This window comes from Ooceraea biroi, chromosome 8 (assembly GCF_003672135.1).
Source record: "Ooceraea biroi isolate clonal line C1 chromosome 8, Obir_v5.4, whole genome shotgun sequence".
Lineage (NCBI taxonomy): Eukaryota > Metazoa > Arthropoda > Insecta > Hymenoptera > Formicidae > Ooceraea > Ooceraea biroi.
This window is the reverse complement of record NC_039513.1, coordinates 6,238,556-6,265,426: the sequence shown is the minus strand read 5'-3', so window position 1 is coordinate 6,265,426 and position 26,871 is coordinate 6,238,556. Positions and strand designations below refer to the sequence as shown.

The window sequence follows — 26,871 nt, the reverse complement described above, 5'->3', positions numbered from 1 at the left end:
CACACGATGCAACCCGGTATATTAAGACATACATTAATCGATTACTGCGCCGCAGCAGTAGCGATCACCCGCGAGGAATGGTCGGACGAGGGGGAGAGAGTGTCGATTATGCTGTATCGGCTTTTTGCGGCTCGCGTAACTTTCCTTTCCTGACATCGTTACGTGTGCGATTCCGCGGGCACGAGAAAATAGAAAAATTCCGCACACGCAGCGGATCTCACACGAGCCGCTACGGCGGCGGCGCGCGTAAGGATTACGGCGATCGATAAGGCATAAGCTTTCTTCCCACGAGAGGCGCGAGCTGTGTCCCGATCGCGATTATGTGGCGGGTCGACGGGACGCGAAACTTTCTTCGCCCGAGCTGCCGGCACTCGCCGGGGTTCAGCGAGTTCTCGATGGCGGCCATTATTAGTCCCGCTTCATTAAGATTTCCCTATGGCTGACGCATCCTTTACACGCATACGCGTCCACACGGATGCGCGCGCGCGCGTGTGCGTACACGGTGGCTGCTGGAGTGCACGCGGGTGCAAGAGCGCTCGGACGTATTGCGCGTTAATGACGTTAATGCGAGCCAGGTGCGCGTGATTCGATGAGTTACGTCCTAAATTGCAGATCGATTTTGCCGCGTGAAAATTTAGAAAGTGGCCGGCACTCACTGCCAAAAGTGCATGCGTTGCAAGATCCTCTCGTGACGAAAAAATTCGCGCGGAATGCCGATCCCGTTTGAGATATACCCGGTCACTTCATATATGTTCAAAGATATATCCAGGGTAATGGAGACGAAGAGCCTGTGAATAATTGATGTTCGTTGTACTGTTACATCCGCATATTTATGACTTGATCTTGCTTAATACGTGTAAATAATGCTAATCATATAGATACCAGTATACAATTTTGTAATTGAAGTGAATAATTAACCCGTTCGCCTTATGAAATTGTATGTTGAGCAACGGATGTATTATTTGGACGATAGTTACAGATAAAAACAGCTTTATTATATTTTTTTCAAAGCCTTTTTCTGGCTTACATAAATCATATTGCAAAAAAGTAATGAGCACATGTAGTCATGATAATAATAGATATATTGAAGTAATTCATGGTGTGGGTTTACGTTCTCAGTATTCTTCTACATGATGATATAGAGCTACATCTCCTTAGCAATAAATGACATTTTCAATTATACAAATTTTGTAATCTTTCTGAAAGATCACTTCTTACGTAAGAGGGAGAATCTAACAGATGCAGAATAATTTTTTTTTAATTTTACAATGTTGTAATATAATGAAACAATTTTTTTTATCACCAGTATCTTGAATAAAATCGTTTAATTAATTGCTAGCTATAAAAAAACAGATCGGTCATGATGAGTGCTAAAAACAGCAACAAACTCGTGCTTGATATATCATCCATAATTGGTATTCGTAAGGCCAATCGCGTGATGTCAGCCAAGGTACATTGCTTGCTTCGCATAATTAATTCGTCATTATACCATGTGTAGATTCCTTAGCGAAGGAATAAAATGAGTTTTATGTTTCTAACACCGACACAATCCTCACCCCAATCGGACCGCTCGGTTGCTCGTCGTGATCTTTGCTCTACGAAGTTCGTCTCGTTCTCACGATTCGTCCGCTCACAAATGTTTTGCTAGGCTAGCGCACCTAAATGTGCATACACTCGGGCAATTTTACTGATTGCAATCAATATTGTAATGGATTCATCATTAAACTGACATGCGCGCGTGCATGTGAACAATCCTGTAAGAAAGTTCATGTTATTAGAAAATCTCAAATTGTATAGAACCGCAATTACATTCTTCAAATTATATCACAGTAATTTGAAGAACTCGTAACTTTGAAAATATTATTTGCTCGAATAACTTGGAAAAGATAAAGATTCGCTTTTAGCTATAAGAGAAAAAATACATCATCTATTCAATTATTCAAAAAAATTCCGTATTGTAAGATTAATTTGTCAATTACTTTTTTCATCAATTTTTTTGAAGTTGGAGTCTCATAAACGTAGTCGTGGTATTTGGTGATTAGTGTGCTAAAATATACGGAATGTCCTTAAAATTCTCGCGAATATATGTGAATGCACAATATTGCAACTCGACGTCGAGTGACGAGCGTGTGTTACGAGGCATTCGCCTGGTCTCGTGCGATTCGAATCTGTCATGCGAAGACATCCTTTCTCTTATAAGAACGAAGCTATTACATAGTGACGAGGTCGCTTATTGCGCATGCAGTATGTATGCGTGTACATTGTCGACCGCCGGCTTTGCGTTCTCCAGGGAATATTTCGGACATGTTACAAGATTTCGGGACTGTCGCAGTTTTCGATCGTTATCGCCTCTTTTACTGCAGGCTGGTTGCGAAAAATCGCACAAGGCCACTTTATTTTCTCTTTGAGAGTTCCTCGCGAAGAGAGATATCACTCGTCTGTACATCCTTATAATATACTTGTTCGCGGGAGATTAGAAGCAAAATGCGAGCAAAGTGAGACGGACTCGTCAATATTTCTCTCCGTTAGAAGGTAACGAAGTGAAAGACATCCGCCAATATTTTTTCAAGAAACAATGAAGAGGAATTGCATTTCCATTATAGTACATCCGTTGAGTTTCATTAGAAGATGATAAAACATCCGACCGCGATGTCACTATCGGGCGTGCTATCGCGAAGCCAACTCCGGCATTCTAAGATTGTCTATAATTGTCTACTTGCATTTGCCAGCGAGTCGATCGATAATTACGTGCGACGCAATATCCGATGTCTCGTGCAATTTGATGGGTTTAATGATACGTGTTCCTCTTCGTTTACCTGCGCTTCGCTTCGCGCAATTGCCGATGCGGTGCATCGGAGATGCGTTTTCGAAATTTCGAAACGCGCCTAAGAATTTTGCATCATGATCACGCATTCGCGAGGAAGTTTAACGATGACGGGGAACGTTAATAAAACGCAGTGTGAAATATTATTTATTGACTCTGCCATGTTGCGTATTGGAGCTCCTCGTGGACGATACCTGCCAAACCTCGTGAAGTAGGACCGTTCGCACCGAAGGCCGCAGTCTCCGGTCATTTTACGTGACTAAAAAACGCGATGGCCTTTTGCCGCATAATCGATCGCACATAGCACAATGTCGCAAGATTACTAACTAAGCGCCGAGAATCGATTTTCCTCCACCACCGGTTTTTGCGATCGTCCTGAAATGTTCCGAATTCAGCGTCATCTGCGTCATAAATTTACAATTTGATGATCTGTATAATTTGACTTTCCGAATATCAGACGGAATCGACTCGATTAATCGACTCGATATCATTGCAATGTCTTCGTAACATTGCATCTTTATTGTAGATAGATAAATAATAAGAATTTATTATATTGATTATTAATGAATATTGATCAAGCTCTTTTTTTCATGTGATTGTAGCAATGTCCAATCCGAGAAAATTTTGTATTAAATAAATACAAATAATTTTGTATAATTACATTATTAATTGCTTCGAACTAGCCAATTAGTCAGTCGTGCCTAACCATGTTTGCAGATATTGTTTGTATCTCTGTATGCCAAATCTGATTTCCGTCCACGTTTCAATGGTCACTCGTGGCTAACATACATTGTTCCATTGGCGCAATGTGCGCAGTCATAGCCTACTTGTACATTATACGCACCATTCACGAAGTTAGAGGGCACTCCATAAGAAATGGAGGTCAAGTATTCGAAAACGTGGTCGCGGTCGTAACGCTTCTAAATTAGAGAAATTTCTTCGCCCGAGTTTACGCGACGAGTGGTTGACTGTAGCGGCGTGAATCATGATATCAAAGAAAAAAATATAAGACACTATGCGAAATTTTAAGAAAAATTAAGAATCAATAGGCTATTTATTAACTTTTTATTAACCATGGAACGTAAGGAGAAGAATAAGAGTTTTTTAATTTAAAAATTATAATATAAAAATCTTTTATAATAAAATAAATTTAAAAATCCGAATATGTTCACACATGCTTGATTCTTGCAATTAAAATAAAATCCAGTGACTATATAGTCTGTATCTGATAAAGCAAATAACATAAATATGCAATAGCATCAAAACGTTGTTCCAAAGAGTGCGAACAAGACATTGAAAACAGTATTAGCATCGCGAACTAAATTCCGCAAATTAAATTCTGAATGTCGAGTAGTTGTTATGCGAATTTTATGTTTTCCCTCGAAGGCTGCGCAGTAATATTGTTAATGCGCATCCGGTTCCGTTGTTTTCTGATAAAAAAAGTACAACTGCGCGCGTAGATTGCTGTCCTACGGGAGCGTGAAATAAATACGCGCGCGTGCATACGCGCATGGAAAGCAGGAAAAGAAAAGTCGGAAGACACACGAAACCGGGAGTTCCTTCCGTGAGGCTTCCAACTTCGACTCGCAATTCTAGAAAGCAGCTCGATGTACGTGCGCACATCGATGCATCCGCGCACCCACTGTCGGTCAGTTTTCTTCCGCTTGCGTGCGGGAGTCGTAATTTCGAAGAATCGGACACTGCAGAAACGCGATCGATGAAACGTATCAATAAGGTACAGCTGACTGGCAAATTTACTCGCAAACCTTACATGATCGCGAAGAAAATAAACGACGCGATCGGCGAAAGAGAATTCACAACCATCGCGTGCATCATGGGATGCGCGATCTGATGAATGAGTGCAATCATGCATACGAGATTGTTGCAAACATGTACGTTTCACTTTTTAATTGTCGTTTTACTGCAAGTTATAGTCTCTAAGTTCTTTCACGACTGTTTGTTATCTGTGAATGTGACAAACTTAGAATAAGTTTTATTTTAAGGACGATTTTATTATTATGAGAAGTATCGCACAAAGAAGTTGTTTACTTTACAAAATATACCTTACAGATTTAAGAGAGTTATAGAGTGGAGAATTAATAAATTAAGAAAATTAGATTAATCAAAGTTATAAAATTGAAAAAATAAAAGAAATTAATTAATTAACATAAATTAAACATAAATTTGTATTTATTTTTGATAGTTAATCACATGGCATTTTTTAACACAATATCGCACGCAATGCAATTGCGTAACGACTGGCCTTGCCTTGGAAATTGTATTTGTATTAATGTGTGAACATTTATTGGAATAATTAAAAAGCAGTTGTTGACGATATGCGAACCAAACAAACGTTCGAGATTTCTAAACGAGGTGAAGGTTCTCATCAATTTCATGTCATGTTTTGTTTTGATGATGGACATTTACTAGTTCGAGTTCAAGGACACATATAAAATAACATACATACAATCTTATATTTGAGATAGAAGTATTCTATAAAATATATTAAAAGCATAGATATGTAAACTGAGAAAAATACAACTATAAGATAATAGTTAAGTAGAAATTAACAATAATGTTTTATCGATTTGGAGGAAGTACGCAGAGAGTATATTACCAACATTAATTTCAAGCCTCATAAATGTTGTAAATAGCCGCTATTGCCATTTACGGTGCTATCGTTCTACACGTAGACTTTTCCTCGATGCGAGATAATCATGGGAAATTATGGTGCTCTTACGGTCTCTTTTATTTTCGGGGACTTAATTTTTTGCTGGAGTTTGATTTTAGTGCTCTTTCCGATTAACCAGTCCAGATTCAATCACGGAGCTTATTTACTACGAGTGAGTGCAGCGTTAAAGCATAGCGCGTAAATGCACCGACATAAATAAGAACGCGCACATGTGCGCGCGCTCGCGCGCAATAATGAACTGCCGAAGGATAAATATTTACGAGAAAGGCGCAGAGTTTTGCGACCGGTTTGGACGCGGCAATTGTTTCGTTCTTAGGCAAGAGAGCTTATAATGACGACCATAAAATTTATGCAGGATATATCCTACAACGAGGGGCTAGAGGGAAGAAACCTGTGTTCAAGGAGAGGCTGCTAAAAAGTTACCAAAACCGGTCAGCCTTGTCTCTTCGATTGCTCCTACTAATCGAATCAACCATATAAATCAACCTTGGCCGAAAGTCGTGATGTGATCATTCCCAATTGCCGCTGAAAGATAATCGTGTTAGGCGCGCCATTGTTCATAACCAGCTTCGCAAAAACTCGACGAATAAAAATCGACCGGAGTCGGATAGAAGCTGGAAAAAAACTGTCTTCGTCTGATTTACCACGTTTAATCTCGCAAAGCTGTAAAGTTGCAAGAATTCATTTCTTTATCTTTTAATGACGCGTTGAATGATTTCTCGGTACTCATTTGTTTTATATTTTTCTTTAATCGTTGTAATTTCTCGACTGGAAATTCCAGTTAGTATTGAGAACTCGTGATCTTGCGTTAAGCTCGTGATAAGCAAAACACAAGCAATGAGACAGACTGTGTAGAGTAATAATAATATTATTAATAATAATAATAATATGATGATGATGATAAAATGACATAATATTTATGCAAAGCCGCTATTTGAACGGATGGACAATTATTATGTCTAGCGGCTGAAGCAATTGATTTTTAAGCAAATTTAATAGCCCGTGGTTCTTTTATATTATGTGCAAAAAGAAGGAAAAAAATATTTTTTAGATGTTTGAATTTTACCAGCAATAGTGTAATTCATTATTTTCACATTTAGGGGCGGCCGTCGCGGTAGGAGTGCTGATGATAATTCTAGCCGCCGTTTTGGCAGTTCTATTTCCAAATCTTATCGACCTGGTGCTGGATAAGGAGCTCGCGATACGAGACGGCGGTCGCACATACAAATGGTGGAAAGAGCCGCCGGTGGTGCCGATGATGAAGGTTTACATTTACAATGTGACGAATGCTGATGAATTTCTTAACAATGGCGAGAAACCGGCGCTGCAGGAGCTGGGTCCGTACGTTTACAAGCAGCATTGGCAGAAAGAGGACATCAAATTCAACGACAACGCAACCGTCACTTATAAAGTGAAGAAAACATTCGTTTTCATGCCGGTGAGACCCTTAAGAAAATAATTAATGCTAATGCTAATCGAAAAATATAAAGTTTTAACATATTCAACAAACATTGATATTTTGATATTAATCTTTACGCTTTATTTTAGCGTTCATTTCTTGATCAGTTAATGTTGTTTATATTGCCACAAAATGTATGAGTAGCACGTAATCTACTTTATGCAAATGTTATCGAGACACTTCAAGCTTAAAATAGCAAAAGCAGACATTTTTATATGGAAAATGTTCGATTAGTATTCAAAGCTATACACGTCTTTAACGTATAGGATGCAATACGCGTGATCGTTGATTGTTCTCTTATCGAGAAACATGAGCACTTGGAATATTGGCTGCTAGGAAAACGCCAACAAATTCGCGTCGTGCTGAATAACGATCGCAGGCGTCTCATCACCTCCGCGTCATTCGAATCAACCGTAGAGATGCGCTGCTCTTGTCATCGTCACTTCGATTGCACAGCTATTCTTGCTCGTGCATCGAAATCACCGCGACTTTCTACACGTGTGAGAGAAATCCACGGCGCATCCACGGCGGAACCGAATGTATTTACGTCACCCAGCGGCAAAAATAGAACCAAAAATATTTATTTCTTGAGAAATCAAAATTAAAATATCTTTAAATGGTCGGAAGTTTTTATTATTTACCCAGAATTTTAATTCGTCTTTTTAATCCGAGTTTCTCATGCATATTCTTCTTCAGATTATAACTAAGTTTTACTAGTTTTATTATCGTTACATATTTCTTGCTTTTGTTATCTTTTTCGCATTGTTTCAGTTTTTTTATTGTTATTTTTCTACATCTATTATTTCTTATATTTATGTTCTTTTAATATGCTATGTTTTATTTTATCTTCTTGCACGTTTTTATGTCTTAATTATTATCCTGTCTTATTTCTTAGAAAGTTTTTATTAAATTCATTCATATTTTTCCATAGTTTTTATGTACATAGTTTTTATTTAGCTTGACGATTCAAATTAATTAATGTTTCCTTTTCCGCTGACGTTTTGTAGACAAGTCAGATCTTTTATCTTCTTGCTTTTTTTATCAAAATTTTAGGACATGTCGGCCGGATCCGAAGAAGATCTGGTAGTCGTACCGAATGTTCCTATGCTGTCAGCTACCAGTCAATCTAAGCATGCTGCTCGATTCCTACGACTGGCAATGGCATCCATCATGGACATCCTGAAGATTAAACCATTTGTCGAGGTGTCGGTTGGTCAGCTGCTCTGGGGTTACGACGACCCTCTGTTGAAGCTAGCCAAGGATGTCGTACCAAAGGAGCACAAGTTACCGTACGACCAATTCGGTCTGTTCTACGGCAAAAACTCCACCTTTCCTGACGTGTACACGATATTCACGGGCTCAAGCGACATCACCAAGTTCGGCATGCTGGATAGGTGGAACGGCAAGGACGGCCTGGGTTTCTGGACCACGCCGGAGTGCGACTCCGTTATGGGCACCGATGGTAGCATCTTTCCACCACACATCACCAAGCAAACTGTACTCAAGGTCTTCGACAAGGATCTCTGTCGGACATTGCCTCTGGTTTACCAGGTTCGCATTTTTGCTGATTGTTTTTCATCCGGCTGGTATAGCAAAAAGACGATGTCCTTCTGAGGACTCGAGTTACCGACTTTTTGAAACAATACGATGTTCGATAGCAGCATAAACAAGAAAATATTAAGGAAATAAAAGAAAAGAATTATATTTTATTTCATTTATTTTATTATCTCAAGTGTTTGTATTTTAATATCGGAAAACTATCAATAATTTGTTGCTACCAGTGTTTATTGAGGCATACACTTGAAGGCTTTGAATTGTTTTTGAAAAATTTGAATTGTTTTTCAGCGTGATGTGATAGCGGCCGGTGGAGTTCCCGGCTACAGATTTTCTCCTCCAACGAACGTCTTCACCACCGTGGAAAATTTACCGTCGCAACAGTGTTATTGCCCAGCTGGACCACCCTGTGCACCAGAGGGCACGTTCAACGTCTCTCTATGCCAGTACGATTCCCCTGTTCTACTCACTTTCCCGCATTTCTACCTCGGTAAGTATCACATAATGGCCGTTGCTAGGTGCCACGGCAAACCATTGCTCGTAAATCTCAAAGTGACTCGAAGTTACCTGCAACTAGAGTTAATTATAATGTTTGTGTTAATTCTTTCGACATTACATACTTACGAGATACGATATACATATATGGGAGAACGTAAACTGATTGAGCGATGTTCCTGTATATGTATGCGTCGTAAATATTGTCTTTGCATCCATTAAAATCATTATTATTGTTAGGATTGTTTGCGAAACTTGCCTGATCATGACGCGATATATCATATCATCCGATATTTGACGTAATGCCGTGTCATGAATCATGACCAATGCACGAGGGAGGGAATCTGACGCGCGTCTTCTAACCGATCGTTACATCGTCATTTCCATCACTCCGCGATTGATCTCGCGGAAATCTAAAATCTTACGTAATCGTAACACATAATGCCTCCGCGAATTATTAATATTTATTGCGATGTCTATATACATGTCGACGCGTCACATTCCTCGCGGCATCGCGATTATACTTGTTGCTTCCTTGTTGCTGAGGAGCGAATCGAATCCTCACCTCATGGCTTTCTTTACGTGGAACAGGTAACCGACCGATCGGCCGGTTTACGAAGATCGTTTAAGTACGTGCCAGTTTCATAAGCGAGATCTTACGCCTGTCGCTTCCGGCTTCGCGCGAGACTCAGTCAGTACAAGTCGGTTGAGAGTAGTCGGTTACCACAAGACCTATTTTTTCCCTCTAGGAACAATATCTTTCTTTCACATGTCTGTCGCGGAATGCCACGCGAGAGATTCTCTCTCCCACGAAATATTATGTTCTCGCTTTCTCTCTCTTACGTTTATTGCGGGAACTGTTACTTTCAGCGTTCCAGATTTTAGGCAAAGCCTCGAGAGTTTGTTTCATCGTCGTGCGAAATCATCGTTCTTGCTGCAAGATGTACGCAACTCTAATATAAGATACCTGATTCCTGCAGAACTAAATAGGGCGTATATGTGGAACTTTTCAAATTTAATTTTAAAAGCAAATTTTTCTTTTCCTTCTTTTAGATTCAAGATACTTCTTAATTTTAATTAAAAACCTGTGAGGCAAAATATGTTCTGTCAATTTAAGATTCATACTTTAAATTGATGTGTTGAAACTGTTAATGACGCTTATAACGCTAGTTATAATCGTCATTAACAGTTTTATACCTGTTTTATATACAAGCTGCCTAATAAATACAAAAATCGATGTTTCGTAAGCTTACATGAGTAAGAAGTAAATTAAAAATTGATGAATTCTGATTTATGAATTAATGTCGTTTTACTTCTCGCATTTACGTGTTATCGTGGCACTATTTCATATTTCAAATGGCATGAAGAACCTTAAATACAGCTGCTAAGCCGCTCGACCGACGACTAAGCACCATTTAACTGCGGTGTATTGTATTACGAATAATCGCACGAAGTGACTTTTGACATTGTGAAGCAACGTTATTATGTAAAAAACAGACATAGCATTTAATTAAACTGGTTTTCTGCCGATTTGCGCCGATTGACGATCCACGATCAAAACACAAGTATATGTAGATGAAATTATATAATTTTATTTGTAATTAAAAACTATAATAACTATAAATGTTACAAATTAGAAAAGAAGAAAATAAGGAATCAGATAATATATACAAAATAAAAAACAATTCGCTCGCGCTTTAATAATTTACACATTTTAACGTTTTTTTAAGAATATAATTATTTTCTAATATCAGTAATAATTCATCCTTATAGCGTCTGAGTTTCTACAATTCATTATAATATTGTATAATGACTTGTATTGCGTAGTGATTTATCTCTGTTGCGCGATATTCCTTAGACATTCTTTATATCTGATTGTTTCTTTTAGCCGATCCAGCTTTACGAGAAGCCGTAACGGGCATATCACCGCCGGAAGCCGAAAAACATGAACTCTATATCGATGTGCAGCCGATAATGGGCACGGCCATGAAAGCGCGAGCGAGAGTACAGATAAATCTCGCGGTTAGCCAGGTGCGAGACATCAAACAGGTCGCCTCGTTCCCTGACATCGTTTTTCCCATTATGTGGTTCGAGGATGTAAGTATACGATTATGCTTATTACAGTAACTGCACGTAATTATTTTATCTAACGCGATTATCTCTGCTGCCGCGAAGAAACGTTTCATTGATGTCTTAATAATAATACGGCAATTATATAACAGCATAACGTAATCGCGTTATTATATTTTAATGTTATTAATAATCATTACGACTGTGATATGTTATGCACAATTGAACGATTTTCAGTAATTGGTTCTTAACAATGTTTTCACGATTATGATCGTTGATCTGTCGCATGATTCACGATCGTAATTCACGACAAGATAAAAACCTATATATTGTGTTATGTAATTTTCAAAGTTACATCAACTTTTTGCGATACTTTGATCCTGTCAGAATAATTATATAAATCACATCGTGTGTTTTGCCTAAAGTCTAACTCGTTATGCGATAACTCATGTTTAATATTAAACAAGTAGCTGCGCTTTAAGTGCACGCATGCGGTACAAATAAGACTGACTGTGGACTAACGCAAAAAGTAGGGACAACCACTTTTTTATACCTAAATGATACACATAGATTGAAAGGCCTTAGAAGATTGCTCATGGCAGATCGCACCATCTCATCAAGCTATCTGTGTACGTATGTGTGTGTATGACTAACGTTGCATAAATTTTGCTAATTGCTATTAATAAAAGCATCAACCTAAGCGAAAGACACGTGATTTCTACTTCCGACATGCGTGTGTAACGTTATTCTACCTTATTTGTTTCTTTTTTTGCGAATTGTTCTTTACACATGCGGAAATTGTTCGGTCGAGGTAAAGGTTTCATATTATGAAAAAGCATAAGCAAAGTTCCCAATGATTTAAGCGAAATGACTAAGCAAAAGAAAATATTGAAGCTTTTTTATAATAAAAATGGAACGATTTATTCTCGTTTTTATTTCAATAATAATGCATGAACACACACAGGGAATTGTGAAAAATATCAATTATAATTTATCAATAACTGCAGCACTAGATAATATATTACTATGCTAAATAATTTATAAATTATAGTATCTCAATATAAATAAACAAGTTTCTTTGAATCAGAAAGAATTGATTTACATGAACAGCATTAAATTTAATGTTCACGTGATCAGGGAATCTATTCTCTGATCCCAATCTATATCTCTTAACTTACGTTACTGGCGACACAATGGCACGTCGCTTACAAACCGCCATCATCATCTTCGTGCCGGTCACACAGGTAAAATTGTATTTTTACCTCCGTGCTCGATGACAATGGCGAAAACGTGCTTGTTGCGCGCCGTTTGCGTGGATGGGACTCGGCGACGTTGTGCGTTTGAATACCGTGCACGTAGAGAGTCGTATTGCTATGCGCATTTCAGCCCATGATTCACATTAATGGAACTCGTCCCAACGACGGTCGGCGCCGCTAATAAAGAGTTCGACGGCGTACTCACACGATGCAACGTTCTTTTGACAAAGAAGTTCTTGACTCCAGTATTTATTTTGCGCCTGAAATATTGCTATACGCGAGAGAACTGGTTTGGCAATCACGAGAAATATTCGCTGAGAGAATCATGGAAAAAAGCTCAACCTTTTTTTTATTTATAATTTCCACCTATAATTCACCGATTCTAAATTGAATGGCATTTTCTGTTTGACATCCTTTTCAAATTTTCATGTATTTATTAAGAATATATGCATTAATAGATATGTTCAACTTATTCGCAATCTAGAATATCTGCATAGTCTGGATGATGTTTCATTCAAAGAAGTATTAATAGATCATTAAATAGGAGCAATAATTCAGAGCAACGTCTATTCTAGGTGTCTTATTCTGGGTATATTAGGTGTACAAATACGTAATCTCCTACTAATTTTCGTTATATTTAATCTTTATCACCTAAATGTAATCATGTCTTTTACGATGTTTCTCAGAAATTTCTTTTTTATTTACTCGAGCTTGTTTCCACATTTAACTCTAATTTTTAAGCTAAGCGAGAATTTACTGAATTTTTGTAGCGTGAAGTTTTATATTTAATTGCCAATCATATTTGTGATTTAAAAAAATGCTAATAATGTGTTTCTTTTTTATTACGCAGTGCGTCGACGAGCTTCCTCCAGAAATGCGTACTCTATTAAAATTGGCAGTGGATCTACCACCGGTGGCCCGTGCTGCAGTTTCCGGCGTCCTCGCTGCGATCGGCGCCATCGTCTTGCTGGGTGCACTCATGTGTCTGGCACGCGCCGCCAAACGCCAAGAGAAGCTGCATCTCAGCAACCCATTGCCGGCAAACGCCACGAACACGAAGAATGGTCAGCTAAATCCAGCTTTCAGCAACTAAAGTGTGAACTTCCAGGTATACGGCGAAGATGATCGCGTTATACTCACGCGAATCCGCGCGAGTGTTTCGAGGACTTGTACGATAATTTTATATATAATATCTTATAGGCGACGGGCATGTGCTTTATTTTTATTAGGATCCATGGTGATTTATCGCGAATTTTGCGAGAGAAAAAGAGCGGGGAAGTCTGCTCCTCGCATTACGTGAATTTTATTGATTACACGAATGCCGATATACTTTAGATTATTTATGTTGTGTTACATGTGTTTTCCCATCTTATCGGTTGTCTGATGCTTATTGACAGATAGATAAATGGCGTAAGTGTAAATAAATCGCGAATAACGATTAGCAAGGAACTTCGTGAAATCGTATTCGAGATTTCTTCGGTATTCTTTTATCGCAATAAAAATTATCACATAAAATACATAATTTTATAGCGCGACAATACGTAATTGACATTAATTTATGCAGAAACGACTTCGAACATTCATTAATGAGGGTAACGTTTTAGGAAAATAAGGAATATAAATCAAGTAATGTTTGTAACATTTTTCTTAGAACTACAAAAACTGAAGTCAAATTATTCTTTCGCAATGGAAACTCCACGATTTTTTACGATGTATTATACTTTACGATATATGACATTTACGATGATGTTTATGATACACCGTTCCTTTATCAGGATTATTAATATTAACAAGCTATGCCTTGCTTCACGACCTAATCGTTCGCAGAATTTTACATCATTTACGTCATTTAATCGTGACAGACAACATAAACAATTATTGCTGCAAATAAGGATTGCTGACGTAAGGATCGAACATAAAATTAATATTCCGTCCATAATGTGTCTTAAGGTCGAGCTAAGATCGCGATTTTCATTCAGATTGCGCGAGTGTATTGCGATGGGGGAGTTTAGTAATCGGCACGCACATATCGCAGCAGTAGCATAGTGACAGAAGTTTTTTTTCTGTATATAGAACTTGGTCGTGTCGTTATCGTCTACCGATTGTAATTACCAAGAATATTTCTTGTTATCCGTTTGTACATGTATTACTATTATACGAAAATAGTTCACAAACATAAGCCGGAATTTATTTATAGTACATAATTATAGCTAAATTCCGGTTTGAATTTTTAAATTTGTCTTTGTGTATTATTATTATAAATAAGTATTATATATAAGTAATATTACTAATAGATTATAATTAGACATAATAAATAAATTACTTTTTTACAAGATCAAAAGATGCCAAATGGATTGCGTGCGCAAATCAGGTTATCGGTGTCAGTGTAATCTAATACACTTTATTAATATTTAATTGCGCATGCATAAGTAAATTCTACGAAAAAAGGATTATGAAAGAAAATCGATTTTTATTTGAATTCTGGATAAAGGAAGCTAAGGAGGAAAGAAACTTTTCTATTTTTACCTATCAATTTATTTTTATTTGTTGTTTTAATATATTCCTTTTCGTTCGATCTGAAAATTTAAATAAAAATCGAATTTTTCTTCGAGCACCCGTTCTTTCAACAAAGTACCGAACGGATTAAAAATCGAAAAACAAATACAAGTGGTGAGGAAAATATATAAGATTAAATGTTTGGTGAAATTGGTCAATTGGATGTTTATGATCATTCCACTTTCACATCACTCATGCGATATTGACGCAAGCATTGCGACACAGATATTATATGCAACATTACGCGTATCATTACACACATGCACACACAATCGATAGCTTGTGCGTGCGCGCGTGTAACTGTATATTATACGCAAGAAAGACTTTTGTACTGATATGAGAAAAAATGAGTTTTACTGGCGTTTGAGGAATTAAAGATTTACTTCCCTTCTTGGAATATCTCGTTAAATGGAGGTTATCAGTGCATCAATGTGTAAAATGGAAAAAATAAATACATCACATCTGATATCCGCATCCGCGGATGAAGTGGAACAAATCATGTATGACGGTGATTGAAGAGATCGTTAATATTCTTTTCTTGTGTTCTCTCTTAGGAAATTATCGTTCGACCGATTTATATCATCAATGATATCCGGAGAAAGATAACTTACAAATACTGCTGTTAATAAAAAATTAAATCATTCGCAAAAGTAAATTGGAGATTTATTGTCAAAATAGTAGTAAATAGTGCTGAAACTAAGAATTATATTTCTCATATGTTACATTAAAATAAAAAAAAAATAAAAAATCTTTGAACCTTTATATCCAATTGGCTCTTATCCGGAAAAAAAAAAAGAAATAAAATATAGTCGTAGTGATAGATCTGGTGAATATGTGATGACGGAGAGTTTCCAATTCCAACTCCTGTAGCTTTGCCACGGTCAGTCGTGCAGTGTGCGGTCGAGCATTATCATGCAACAGGATTGGCATTGACCGATTGACCAATTTCAGTTGTTTAATAGCAAGTTGTTGCATCATTTCGTCCAGTTGCTTGCAATATACTTCAGCCGTTATCGATGTACCAGGTTTCATAAAGTTGTAGTAGATAACACCTGACCTGGACCACCAAACAATCACCATAAGCTTCTTCTGTGTAATGTTGGGTTTCGCGTGATGTCTCGGTGGTTCATCAGCGTTCAACCACTGATGTGAGCGTTTACGATTGTCGTAGAGTATCCACTTTTCATCGCAGGTCACAATTCGATTAAAAAAAGATCCATTTTTGTGACGAGAAAGCAAAGAAAGGGAAGCCTCTAGACGTTGCGCCTGCTGCGCATCGGTCAATTCGTGCGGGACCCATTTGTCCAACTTCTTTATCTTACCAATTGCAGCTAAATGAACCAATATGGTGGGTATGGAAACATTGAATATCGATGCCAATTCACGTGTACTTTGAGATGGATCGGACTCTACTACGGCTCTCAAGTGATCATTATCCACCTTCGTCTTTGGTCTTCCACGTGGCTCATTAGCGAGGCTGAAATCTCCATCTCTGAAGTTTTTGAACCAATTGCCCACCGTTGCTTTAGTAGTTGAACCTTCACCAAATACAGCGTTGATATTACGAGCTGTCTCCGACACTGTGGTTCCACGGCGGAACTCATATTCATAAATCACACGAATTTTGAACTTTTCCATAGTTCTATAAAAAAGAATCCACCAATAAAACTAATGAAGATATTTGAACAAACAAATATGACATTTGAAGAGCGAACATACATCTATCACACTAACCTAACCTGATACTGACGTCTGGCGCCAAATTTGAGATAACAAATGTTAAAGATGGCGCTTTTACATTTGTAAAGTTTCATACTTAATGACCCAATATATATGATCCTCGCATACTTTCTTCTTCTATCAAATCTCCGCGATTGTGCCGAATGGGAAAGCAGATTAAACAAGGGTGTTTTGTTTCAAGATTTTTATTTAAAAAAAGGAACTGCAAACGATACAGATCGATTAGTGCAAAATCACGAGCGCAATCGTAAGTTTGGTAAGACCAACAATGAAACTTATAATAGACTTACTGTTTACTATAAGTTAACAATAAACTTAACTAACAATAAACTTAACGTCTATGTTACAATATCCCGTTATTGGGGTAATGTAATCGCTAATCAATGGTCGTATGTAATACGTACTATGATCTGTCACCACTTAATTAAGTACAATCGTCTATTACATTGGTAACATATATCTGCGCGCACCGTTGTGGTCGACGACTGTTTGACAAATGTAATAATAACATGACAAACGTAATGCCACAAACACTAACCACGAATTGTGGCCGTCGACGTAATTGCATCTCATTTGACGCACTAAAGTCTCAATCACAGCTTGGCCGCGTTGCGGGGCATGTTCCTCTCTTTCTGCCTCGATGCAACGCGGTACGTCAATGTATTGTAGGAACTACTGATCTATCGATTGACTCTTGGATTCATTCCATTATCCCAACTCGGTTCGATCCTTTATAATGTACTCTTAAATAATTCTATAATGAGTCGTACAAATAAGAAGAACTTTTCGCCATTATTCTTTTAGAATTCGTTATTTAATTATTTCATTGTAAAAAGAAAGTTTTCAATTTTTTAAGAGCAGATACTCTATGCATTTTCTTATGCATTCCTCAGAATTCTTCAAACACTTTGACGAAAAAGCATGAGCGTTGTTCCTCTTTATTCGTAAGACTCAACAGGTCACTTATCACTTTATCAAAAAAGATATGTTAACAAGGTATTTGACACGAGCGAATAATACTTTCGTATTTTCGTTGTCAAGATCTATTAATAATCACGTTGAAATTTGTAAATCATCTATCGCTTTGGTAACAGAATTTCAGGCCGATTGAAGAAGAATTTTTTGACCGGAGTTTTGGAAAGATTTGTGCTGTTGCTCGCGATATTTCCAGAAACATGTGATTAAAGCGCTCAGCGAGATTACCATACCAATCACAGTGATCCATTGTAAGGCCATTTCCACGGATCGCATTAAATAGTACATGTTTTTGAAAGTGTCCAACAGATCTTTCGGAATATCATCCACTCCGATGTCTATCCAGATGAGTGGAAGGATTGTGCGATCCTTCAGATTCCCGAGGAATGGTACGCCGACTGCCTTTCGCACCTCTATATTCAGCTGGAACTTTGACCAGGCGTTTATGGGCTTTCCGAAGGCCTAAAATCAGAAAACAATGAAATCAATTATTCTTTCTATTGTTTATGCAATAACAGAGATGATAAAAAGTAGAGTTAACTTACTTATAATATAAATGTACATTATAATTACTTTTAGAGTTAATGTAAACGTACCTCATGTACATCAATGAAACTCTCATGGTCCTCCTGCCGAGGATTCAAACCGTCTACTCCCTCCAGCAAGGATTTCTCACCACCATAAAAATGAGGAAATGACGATAGCAGGGGTGCATTATCATTACACGCAGACATATTGAAAAGACCTCTAGGTGGGCACACTTTTCTTGAGCCGTCTTTCGAGCAGAAACATTGGTCCTCGCTAAACATCTTAGGTGATAATTTATATCTAAAACAAATAAAAAATTATGATAAGTATGAAGAAATATAATCTTTAATGTGTACTATGTAGTTAGTAGGAATTATTACAGATTTATAATTTATTTGCAAATTTATTTCAGAAGTAATCATAAATGTTTTTAAACGTAAAATGAATTATCTCGTACATAAAATGTTTCAGAAATAATGTCGCGTCTTATGCTATTTGTAACATATAACGTCTATGCATGAAATAAAAATTATTACCTTAGAGACGGCATACCGTAGACAGTTACTGGTTCACTAAAGGAAAAAGGTAAGTTCCTGCAAAGTTCCTTAGAATACACGTCGAGAACGTAGCTTGAGTTTTTTATTAAACGAGTTGGAAAGGTGCTGCCATCGGTGCCTCCGATCTTGTCGCACTGCTCGTCATCCCAAATATTCCGTCTTTTCATTCCATTTACCCGTTCGATCCAGCCGAGTTTATCTATGTCTTCTCCCGTATGTATCGTGATACGATCATTCTCAGTACCATTTTTCTGCAATCAGAAAGATGCAGATATTTTAACTTAACGATTAAAGTTTAGCTATATTCTACCAATTCCAAAAAAGAGTAATTTCAATTTAGATGGTTTTTTTATGTACTTGCGCTTTTCTAATTCAATAAAATTGTTAAAAATTTTACAATAAAATTTCTCTGTTTATCCTTCATTTTCGTGAAAGATGTGCACACATAAACTTATATATCTCTTATCTTTTTATAGAGAAAGTTATATAAAAATATTACGAAAGCATGAGTACAAATACGAATATGCAATTATCTACAGTCATGAAATTCGCAGATATTTTAAATTAAATACATATTTCTTTATAAATCTTTCTTCTCTCCAAGCTTTGATATAATCGTACTATACGTCTCTATTTTTTATTTCTCCATTATATATTAAATATTTTAATATAAAAAAACGCCGAATTTCTATATTTTACTAGATTTAACTATATTTGCAAAATCTTTAACGTCAAGATTTTTAGTGATTACGTACCATAGCCAGAAGTCCGAATTTTTCGAATGGTATGTCACGTTGGAACATTATAAACGGTTTGGCCATTTCGAAAAGGGGGTTGTCATATCCCCATACGTAGCCGCCGGTCGTCACGTTGATGAATGGCTTTTCGTGAAGAGTCGACAACACCGTACTAAGACTGAACCGCATCGCGAAATTCAGGTCCCGGACCAGAGCGGTAGCGAACATCAATGGTATATTCGGTACTACGATGATATCATTCTCAGGTCTACCGCCTACCCAATGATAGATTTTCTTTGATTGATAGGTCATCGTGCCGTTCTGATGCATCACCACGTTTACGCGGCTTGCCTTCTCATTGTATATGTAGGGACCAAGCTCCTGGACGTGCAACTTGCTCGCCCGACCAGCCTCGAAGTCGTCCACATTCGTATAGTTGAACACATAAACCTTAAACGTAAACTCGAAGGGTGGTTGTTGCCACCAGTCGAAGGCTTGGGTGCCGTTACGCAACTCGAAATGTGTCAGCGTGTAGTCCTGATACATGTTCGTGCACCAGGTTACATAGAAGCCCGCGAAACTCGTCAGGAACACGCCGCAGGAGAGCCAGGCCAGCCAGTTGCAAAGAAGACTACGCCGAGCGCAACGCTTCATCGCCTTCTTCTCCATGTCCAACGCGGTGTCAGCCAGTGAGAGCGTCATGTGGATTCGTGGATTTGGTACGATCGCCGAGGTAGATACGCTGGCACACGATTTTCGCGATTTTGGTCCTCAAGGGTCGATCGAAAATCGAGGGAGATCCAGTCTCTCGCGACGAATCTCTCTGGAAGCCTTTGGAATTCTCTGGAATTCGAGAGGGACAGCGAAATACTGACTGGAAAGTATTTCCCTCGTGTCTCTTCACGGATAGAACTCAAGTCAGACGAGCGGAATCCCCGAAGCGTCACCCAGGGATCTCGAGGAATTACTCGTGGGACCGACTCTCGCGCGAGCAGATAAATGGGCATCGACGCAAGAGCGTTGCCAATGGCCAACAAGCGTTTTCGACGAGCTGACCTGTGAGCCACGCGTACAAAAATCTCTCCGTCTTTTTTAAAATCCAGCGATAGCCTTACCACAGCGATGACCTTTGATAGCTAACACCTCCCAGATTATATAGTTCGTCCGCGGGTTCAGAGGCAATCGCTTGCTCTTCTACAACTGCGCTTTTCTGATTTCTTTTCAGGTACTTAAAGTAGTGTCCTTTCTACCTGAACAGATTTTGTATGCGGACCGGTGCAAACACGGTTTTAGACGTGTGAAAGAAAAATCGTTTTCTCCATGGTCACTTTAAAACTGACCTTTTTTTAAAGAAGTAAATTTCCATAAATAATAACAAACGGTAATCCTCGCTTCCCTGCCGTATACAATGCACGAAATATCACAAAATTCCAGAGAATGTCGAAAAAACTTTCCAAAAAATTGACACATTTTTTTGTATATTTGTATTATATAAGTATCTAATTATATAAGTATTGTGCAGCCAATATCGTGTCACACAATTGAAACCTTTGACAATATTGTGCAATCTTTCAATTATAGAACGATGTTGAATCAATTGTCAGATAATAGAACATTCTGAAAAACGCTTGGGAAACGTCTAACGGGGGGGGGGGGGGGGAAGGAAAAGAACGAGATTATAGAAAGCATTAAAAAATACTACTGTCAAGGTCACCACTGACCCGGGTATCATGGGTTTTAACCCTACGCGGTGTATGCACAATTGCGCGAGCGATAACGAAAGGGAGGGGAATTATTTTCGCACCCGCGAGTGTGGACATAACGCGTGTCATCCGATTTATTATCGCCTGAGTAAAATTGGAGGCTGGGCCGACTGGAGGATCATACGACACGTTTTATCGCCGCCAGACGAGAAAAAACATGATTCCAGATATCTTCCCGCCCAGGGAAGTCAAGGGGACGCAAGGCGGTCTTATTACGATTCCTATATATGCGTGTACAAAGTGGTAAAATAGATTAAAAAATCATCAAGACATAATAACGAGCATCTGCATAACTTTTTATTTGATTAGGCGTTAGTTGATTAGTTATTTTAGTTATTTTAGTTCACCAAGATATTGTAGAAGAATGCCTTTGTTTCTATAACAATGATAATTGCAGGATAATTATAATTATGTACAAAAGATAAAAAGCAATCGTATGATTGTATTAATTGTAATAATTTAGGCAGTAATTAGTAATAATTAATAGTATAAAAATATTATGTCGTAGTGTTAACTGTGATTCAATTATACGTAATTCCTAATATATTTTGCATTAGAAAATCACGCATTAGACACGTGAATGAAAAAGATAATAATAAGGATAAGACTTCAATACGCGCACATGTCACCGAAATGACCGCGAGATTTTCCCCGATATGGACTATTATCAATAAAGAGATGAAGTTGTAATAATTTATGTTATCAATATTTTTATGAAACTTAATCGAATATGATAGAAAACTTTTGCAATTATGCAAATTCATGGTACAGACTTGATAACTTCGCATGACTTGTGTGAAAAGATATTTCTAAGAAACATATAATCTTTCACACGCTTACAACATCATTAATTATTTTTTTATGTAGCGGCGCCTCGATTAGCAAATTAAAAGTACCAAAAATGAAAGTATTAGAAGAAAATAAACAGTTAAGCGTTACATATGTTCCCAGCGATCAGATGACCAGATGTACTTGCTACTGAAATCTGCTCTTTTTTTTATTTCTTTAGCGCGGACAATCACGTGCAAAGCTACAAAATGTTTTCTCTTGTTTCTGCACATCTATGATAGATGGTTAAAAAATTAGGGAAAAGAACTTATCTCGAGTCATTTATTATAACAACTTGTTAAAATTTCAAAGTTTCAAATTATATAATAATTATATAATTATATAATCCTATTATATATAATGCTTTTACAGACAATTTTACTGCAAATTCACTTTAACTTATGTAACGATTTTTACAAAAAAGAAGTATACGCGAATATATATTTTTATTTATTTTTCCGGCCCTAACATTTTTCTACTATTCAAGACATACGTAAAAGAACACATCACTGTCCAAAATATCACATACACTCTCCCATAAAATCATCACTGTGCAGACTACTCGTCGGTGGATAGTAATATGATGCAATTTGTATTTTTCTCCGACGCGTGCTAATTGTCTGACGTGACATCAAACGCGTCTATCCGACATTCTATCATAAAGTATTGTTATGTTATGACTGGCAAATGACCTCTTCACCCGCTCATCCTTCTGCGCCTCTATACCCTCTTATACTATCCTTAACGGCGCGTCGCACATCGTACGATGATAAGCGGGAGCCGCTCTTATCCAGTCGCGCGGATAATTACGCAAGGGTGGCCGGCCTCGATTCGGCGAGCCCTAATAACGGCTTGTCCGGCGAAACGTGCAACTGATATCGCAACAAACACGTGCTACATTTAACGAACTTAAAAAGCAAAAAAAAACAAAACAAATCATTACAGTATTCGAGAACAACGATGGAGATGGCAGCGATTTGACAGTCTGCCGAATCAATCGAGTGTCGCAACGCGACACTTGGTGGTGATAACTTTCGAAGTTTCGAAGTATAATAAACTTGCCGCGAGAATTTATGCGCGGCCAGATAAACCCTCGATTTTTCACGATGCGATTCTTTCCGCAACTCTGCAATTCCTCCGATATCTCTGTATTTTCCCGAAACAGTAAAACGAAGAGAAAATCGGTATAAGATTTATCGGCGACATGGTTGCAAAATGAAATCTGCTCCCCTGAGATGTGCGAAAATAATCGCAGACAGTTACAACGGTCGCACTCTTACGACACTTCCTATATTTTGTCTCAGCGTATTTTTCTGGAAAAAGAGCATGCAGATAACCGAGAGTTGCAGAAAATACACCCGGATCGAGTGGCATATTCTTGAAATTTATCAAATTCTTTAATGTGCTCTTGAATTTTTTATCTGAATTATTGCAGGAATCATGATAGAAATTAATTAAGCGACATCTCGAATCACTGAGTGAACTCAAAGCTATATATCTGCCTGGATGTTAAGCGCATGATACATAATTCACTGTTATGGCGGCAAAAGTTTTGATATTTCACAGACACACATAAATTAACAGGATGAAGTAACGAAGCTTGAGAAGAGGTGAATGCAGAAGTATTTAATAATTCTATACAAATGTACATTAGTAACAAGCGACATTTGTAACGGTCGAACTCCAAGCAAACTTGCTGATGACGGAGGGCCTGCGTACCGTAATAAATACAAAGATCGCCGGAATAATCTCCTTTTTTTCGGCGGAATTTGTACTTTTCCATCTCCTTAAAATACTACCTTTGCTATTATCCCGATTTCTCAAACACCATCAACGGCTGCGTCCTTACAACCTAAACTAGTTTTATTGTGCTTGTCCTCAAGCGGAGCTTGCAAGAGTTTTCGGCGTCTCCGATTGGACCGAACAGCCATATTATTCTCTGCAGCTTGTATAGACTTCCAGTCTTGCTTTTCTTGTCTACTTCGCCAGTGTACCTGAAACGTAAAGGAGACATAGTAAACATAGTTACATGCTTCACCTTATCTTTCTTAAATTGGATCTTCATGGGAGTAACCGGCACCTTTTGTTTGTGTTCGTTTACAGTCTCGAGACAGCGATCCATCACCATTTTCTCCGTCAGCACGCCATCTTCCGAGGTATAGGCAGCCTTTTGCCAGATCACGCCAAGCTGCGACAATTCTCTACCGGACATCCCTTTAGTCAAGTCCGCCAGTTTGCTGCACAGCGAACTGTAGTCGAATTGCGCGACTTTTAGTCTACCTTTACCCTCGATCGCCGGTTGCAGGATGTACTTATCGAAGTAAAGGCGAACTAGACGCTCACGCTCTTCGCGATCCGGAAGACGAAACTCGACCATCTGATCCAGTCGGTCGTTCACCGCCCAGTCGAACTGCTCGGGCGTGTTCGACGCGAGTACCAGCATGAACTTGTCGCTCTGTTCGCCAGTACGGTACAAAAACGCGTTCAGCATCGCCCGCAGGTCCTCCGAGATACGCTCGCTCGAGCGTTTTCGCAGGAACGCCTCCGCCTCGTCGATGAACAGCAGCAGCCCCTTGCGCGACGTTAACGCCCAGTCGAACAGCTTGTGTATCTCCGTTACGCCGTCCCTGCCTAGCGGCGCGAGGTCGCCGCCCGTCATGATCGCGTAGTCCATGCCCGAGTACTTGGCCAACTTCTTCGCGAACATCGTCTTGCCGGTGCCCGGTGGCCCGTGCATCAGAATGTTCCCGTATATGCCGCTGTTACGCTTCGTGTTCTTCGTAGCTATCGCGATATCGCGTAGCCTCTCCTCAAGCTTCGGCGCCAGAACCATGTCGGACAGCGCGTCGGCCTGTTTGTTCCTCAGCCTCTTTACGGCTTCGACCGGGTGCCGGATAGAGTCGAGAAACGCGAATCTCGAGGTCTCGCGCACCAGCGACGGTTTGCCCAAGCGTGACTCGATGTAGCGGACCGTCATGCTGGTCGATCCCTTGGCAGTGTATATTCCGAGGGCTACGAGGGACAGGCCACCCGCCGCCGCGAGGATCTTGTCCCAATCGCTGAGCAGGGCTTTCGCCCCAGTGCCTAATACTGAGCCAGCTGTCCTGAGAAATTTTTAATAATTAGGATAATTAAATTTCTAGCTAAAAAGGAAAATGCAAGTGACAGGAAGTGAGCTTACTTTATAGACTCCAAAACGGTGATCCTGTTTTCGGACGCTTTCAATCGGATTTTTTCCAGGTTCAGATCCTGATTCTCCCTGTCGATCTTTGCTTTCGCCTTCATCTCCGCCTCCAACTTCCTCATCTCGTTCTTATACCTCAAATCCATCTCGTGTTCTATCGTAGCCTTCCTCATGGCCTCCTGCTTGGCTACTGACTCCTCCTGTCTTCTCAAGTTTTCATCGTTCATTTTTTGTTGCTGTATTAATTGATCGTCATAACGCTTTCTAGATAACTGGTCTTGGTACTGTGCCCTCATCTGATGCTGCTTCGTCTCCTCCTGTATAGTTTTCCTTCTTTCCTCACCCTCCACCCGTTTTTGCTCTGCTTTAAGCTGCTCGATGCTGGCTTCGTATTTTTTGAATTCTGTCTGCATCTCTACTTGCTTTGTGCTCTCTTGCATTTTAGACAGGTCCAGCGCTTCTTTGGCAAACTCTAGATCAAGGTGAAACACTCTTCAGTAATCTTATATTTAAAAAATCTTATTTACGTTCTAAATAAGAAATAAATTTATTCTGTAATATAATAAGCTCTGTTATAATGTCCGAAATTAATTATTATTATTTTCAATGATATTTTTAATAATAAAAAGAATTCTTTGATATATCGATAACTGCATTGATAACTGTAATACCTTCTAAAGATAGTTTTACCTAAATATGCTGTACAATTTAAAATCACGCAAATTTCAGTCATAGAAAAAATCTCAAGCAACGACGCTAGAAACAGGAATTTAACCAGCAGTAAATAGATAATACAACATTGTCATTAATTGTTTTATGCTGCTCGCGGAGACCCGTTTTCTCAGTATTTCGCAAAAATGTTTATTCATCGAATCAATCGATCAATTCCCTCCAAAAATTGCATCATCACGCGCGCAAGAGATATTCTCCTGCGCGCGTACGTCCTAAACCCGCGAACCGCTCGCTTAAATAATTATGCCGGTTGCCTCTTGCGAAAAAGTGCAACTGACAAAAAAAGGCATCGTACTGGATCGCTCGAGGTCCCTGGCGGCCGCGGCGGCTCGTTCCAGCGCGCTGGAGTCAAACCTGTACGCCTCCATTGGAAGACTCTTCGCCTGAGAGCCGCCGCTCTTCGGCGGGGAACCGCCGCCGCCGCCACCGCCGTCGCCACTGCCACCAGCCGCTGGTGGTTGCACGTATTGTGAGAAATCCTGCGGCGGTTGTTGGCTCCGGTATCCGAACAGCCACGACATTTTTCCTTCCGATTGCCCGGCGTGCTCCGAAAAAGGTTAGGCGTCGCGTGTCCGCTCTCGTGGGTTTCGCAGTTTGTCACGTGTGCCGCTTCGATCAAACCGCAGATCGACCAGAGGTCGCGTGTCGCGTTCATCGAATCAACCTATGCTCGTGTAAATGATAGAAATTGGCCGCATATGCTTGCCGTCGGAATCTAGTCACTTTTTGTAGCGCCAAGTAGACCGTATCCATAGTGACTTTAGTTATAATGTTAAGTGCAGAGAGTGTACATTATATAGTGCAAGAACAAATTTAACAGCGAGTATGTAACTATGTATTCAAAAGCAGTTAAACAATATTTAAAATTTTAGGAATTAATGTTTTAGAATGCGATATTGTACTTTCTAACGATATCTCTTT

The 26,871-nt window shown here is 38.9% G+C and overlaps 3 protein-coding genes across 3 annotated transcripts in view; 1 reads left to right on the top strand and 2 right to left on the bottom strand.

The window, feature by feature from the left end:
* The window catches only part of LOC105287876 (scavenger receptor class B member 1), a 31,045-nt gene extending 15,494 nt beyond the window's left edge, over positions 1-15,551 (top strand). Inside the window, exons 2-6 of the mRNA XM_011353721.2 lie at positions 6,617-6,954; positions 8,029-8,526; positions 8,821-9,019; positions 10,913-11,121; positions 13,201-15,551. Of these exons, the coding sequence (XP_011352023.1) occupies positions 6,617-6,954; positions 8,029-8,526; positions 8,821-9,019; positions 10,913-11,121; positions 13,201-13,443 (1,487 nt within the window). The 3' untranslated portion in view covers positions 13,444-15,551. The remainder of the gene's footprint in view (positions 1-6,616; positions 6,955-8,028; positions 8,527-8,820; positions 9,020-10,912; positions 11,122-13,200) is intronic.
* Positions 15,552-16,815: 1,264 nt separating this feature from the next.
* On the bottom strand, positions 16,816-21,056 carry LOC105287875 (scavenger receptor class B member 1). The gene is made up of 4 exons (XM_011353720.3): positions 19,462-21,056; positions 18,686-18,957; positions 18,218-18,449; positions 16,816-18,083 (listed from the first exon to the last, which is right to left on the bottom strand). Exons 1-4 carry the CDS (start codon positions 20,143-20,145, stop codon positions 17,745-17,747), a joined length of 1,527 nt encoding a protein of 508 aa, XP_011352022.1. The 5' UTR covers positions 20,146-21,056; the 3' UTR covers positions 16,816-17,744.
* Positions 21,057-23,639: 2,583 nt separating this feature from the next.
* Positions 23,640-26,597, bottom strand: LOC105287877 (ATPase family AAA domain-containing protein 3A homolog). Its single transcript, XM_011353722.3, has 4 exons — positions 26,246-26,597; positions 25,216-25,690; positions 24,115-25,138; positions 23,640-24,028 (listed from the first exon to the last, which is right to left on the bottom strand). The coding sequence occupies exons 1-4, from the start codon at positions 26,469-26,471 to the stop codon at positions 23,855-23,857; spliced, it is 1,899 nt and encodes a 632-aa protein (XP_011352024.1). The 5' UTR covers positions 26,472-26,597; the 3' UTR covers positions 23,640-23,854.
* Between the last annotated feature and the right edge of the window lie 274 nt (positions 26,598-26,871).

Excerpts from the sequence above, each read along its gene's own strand:
- LOC105287875 (XM_011353720.3), bottom strand. The coding sequence starts at position 20,145 with ATGACGCTCTCACTGGCTGACACCGCGTTGGACATGGAGAAGAAGGCG. Across the intron at positions 18,958-19,461 it reads AATTCGGACTTCTGGCTATG|AAAAATGGTACTGAGAATGA; the intron begins GTACGTAATCAC and ends TTCTGATTGCAG. Across the intron at positions 18,084-18,217 it reads GTTTCATTGATGTACATGAG|GCCTTCGGAAAGCCCATAAA; the intron begins GTACGTTTACAT and ends TTCTGATTTTAG.
- LOC105287877 (XM_011353722.3), bottom strand. The coding sequence starts at position 26,471 with ATGTCGTGGCTGTTCGGATACCGGAGCCAACAACCGCCGCAGGATTTC. Across the intron at positions 25,691-26,245 it reads CAGGGACCTCGAGCGATCCA|AGTTTGCCAAAGAAGCGCTG; the intron begins GTACGATGCCTT and ends ACCTTGATCTAG. Across the intron at positions 24,029-24,114 it reads TAAACGAACACAAACAAAAG|GTACACTGGCGAAGTAGACA; the intron begins GTGCCGGTTACT and ends TTTACGTTTCAG.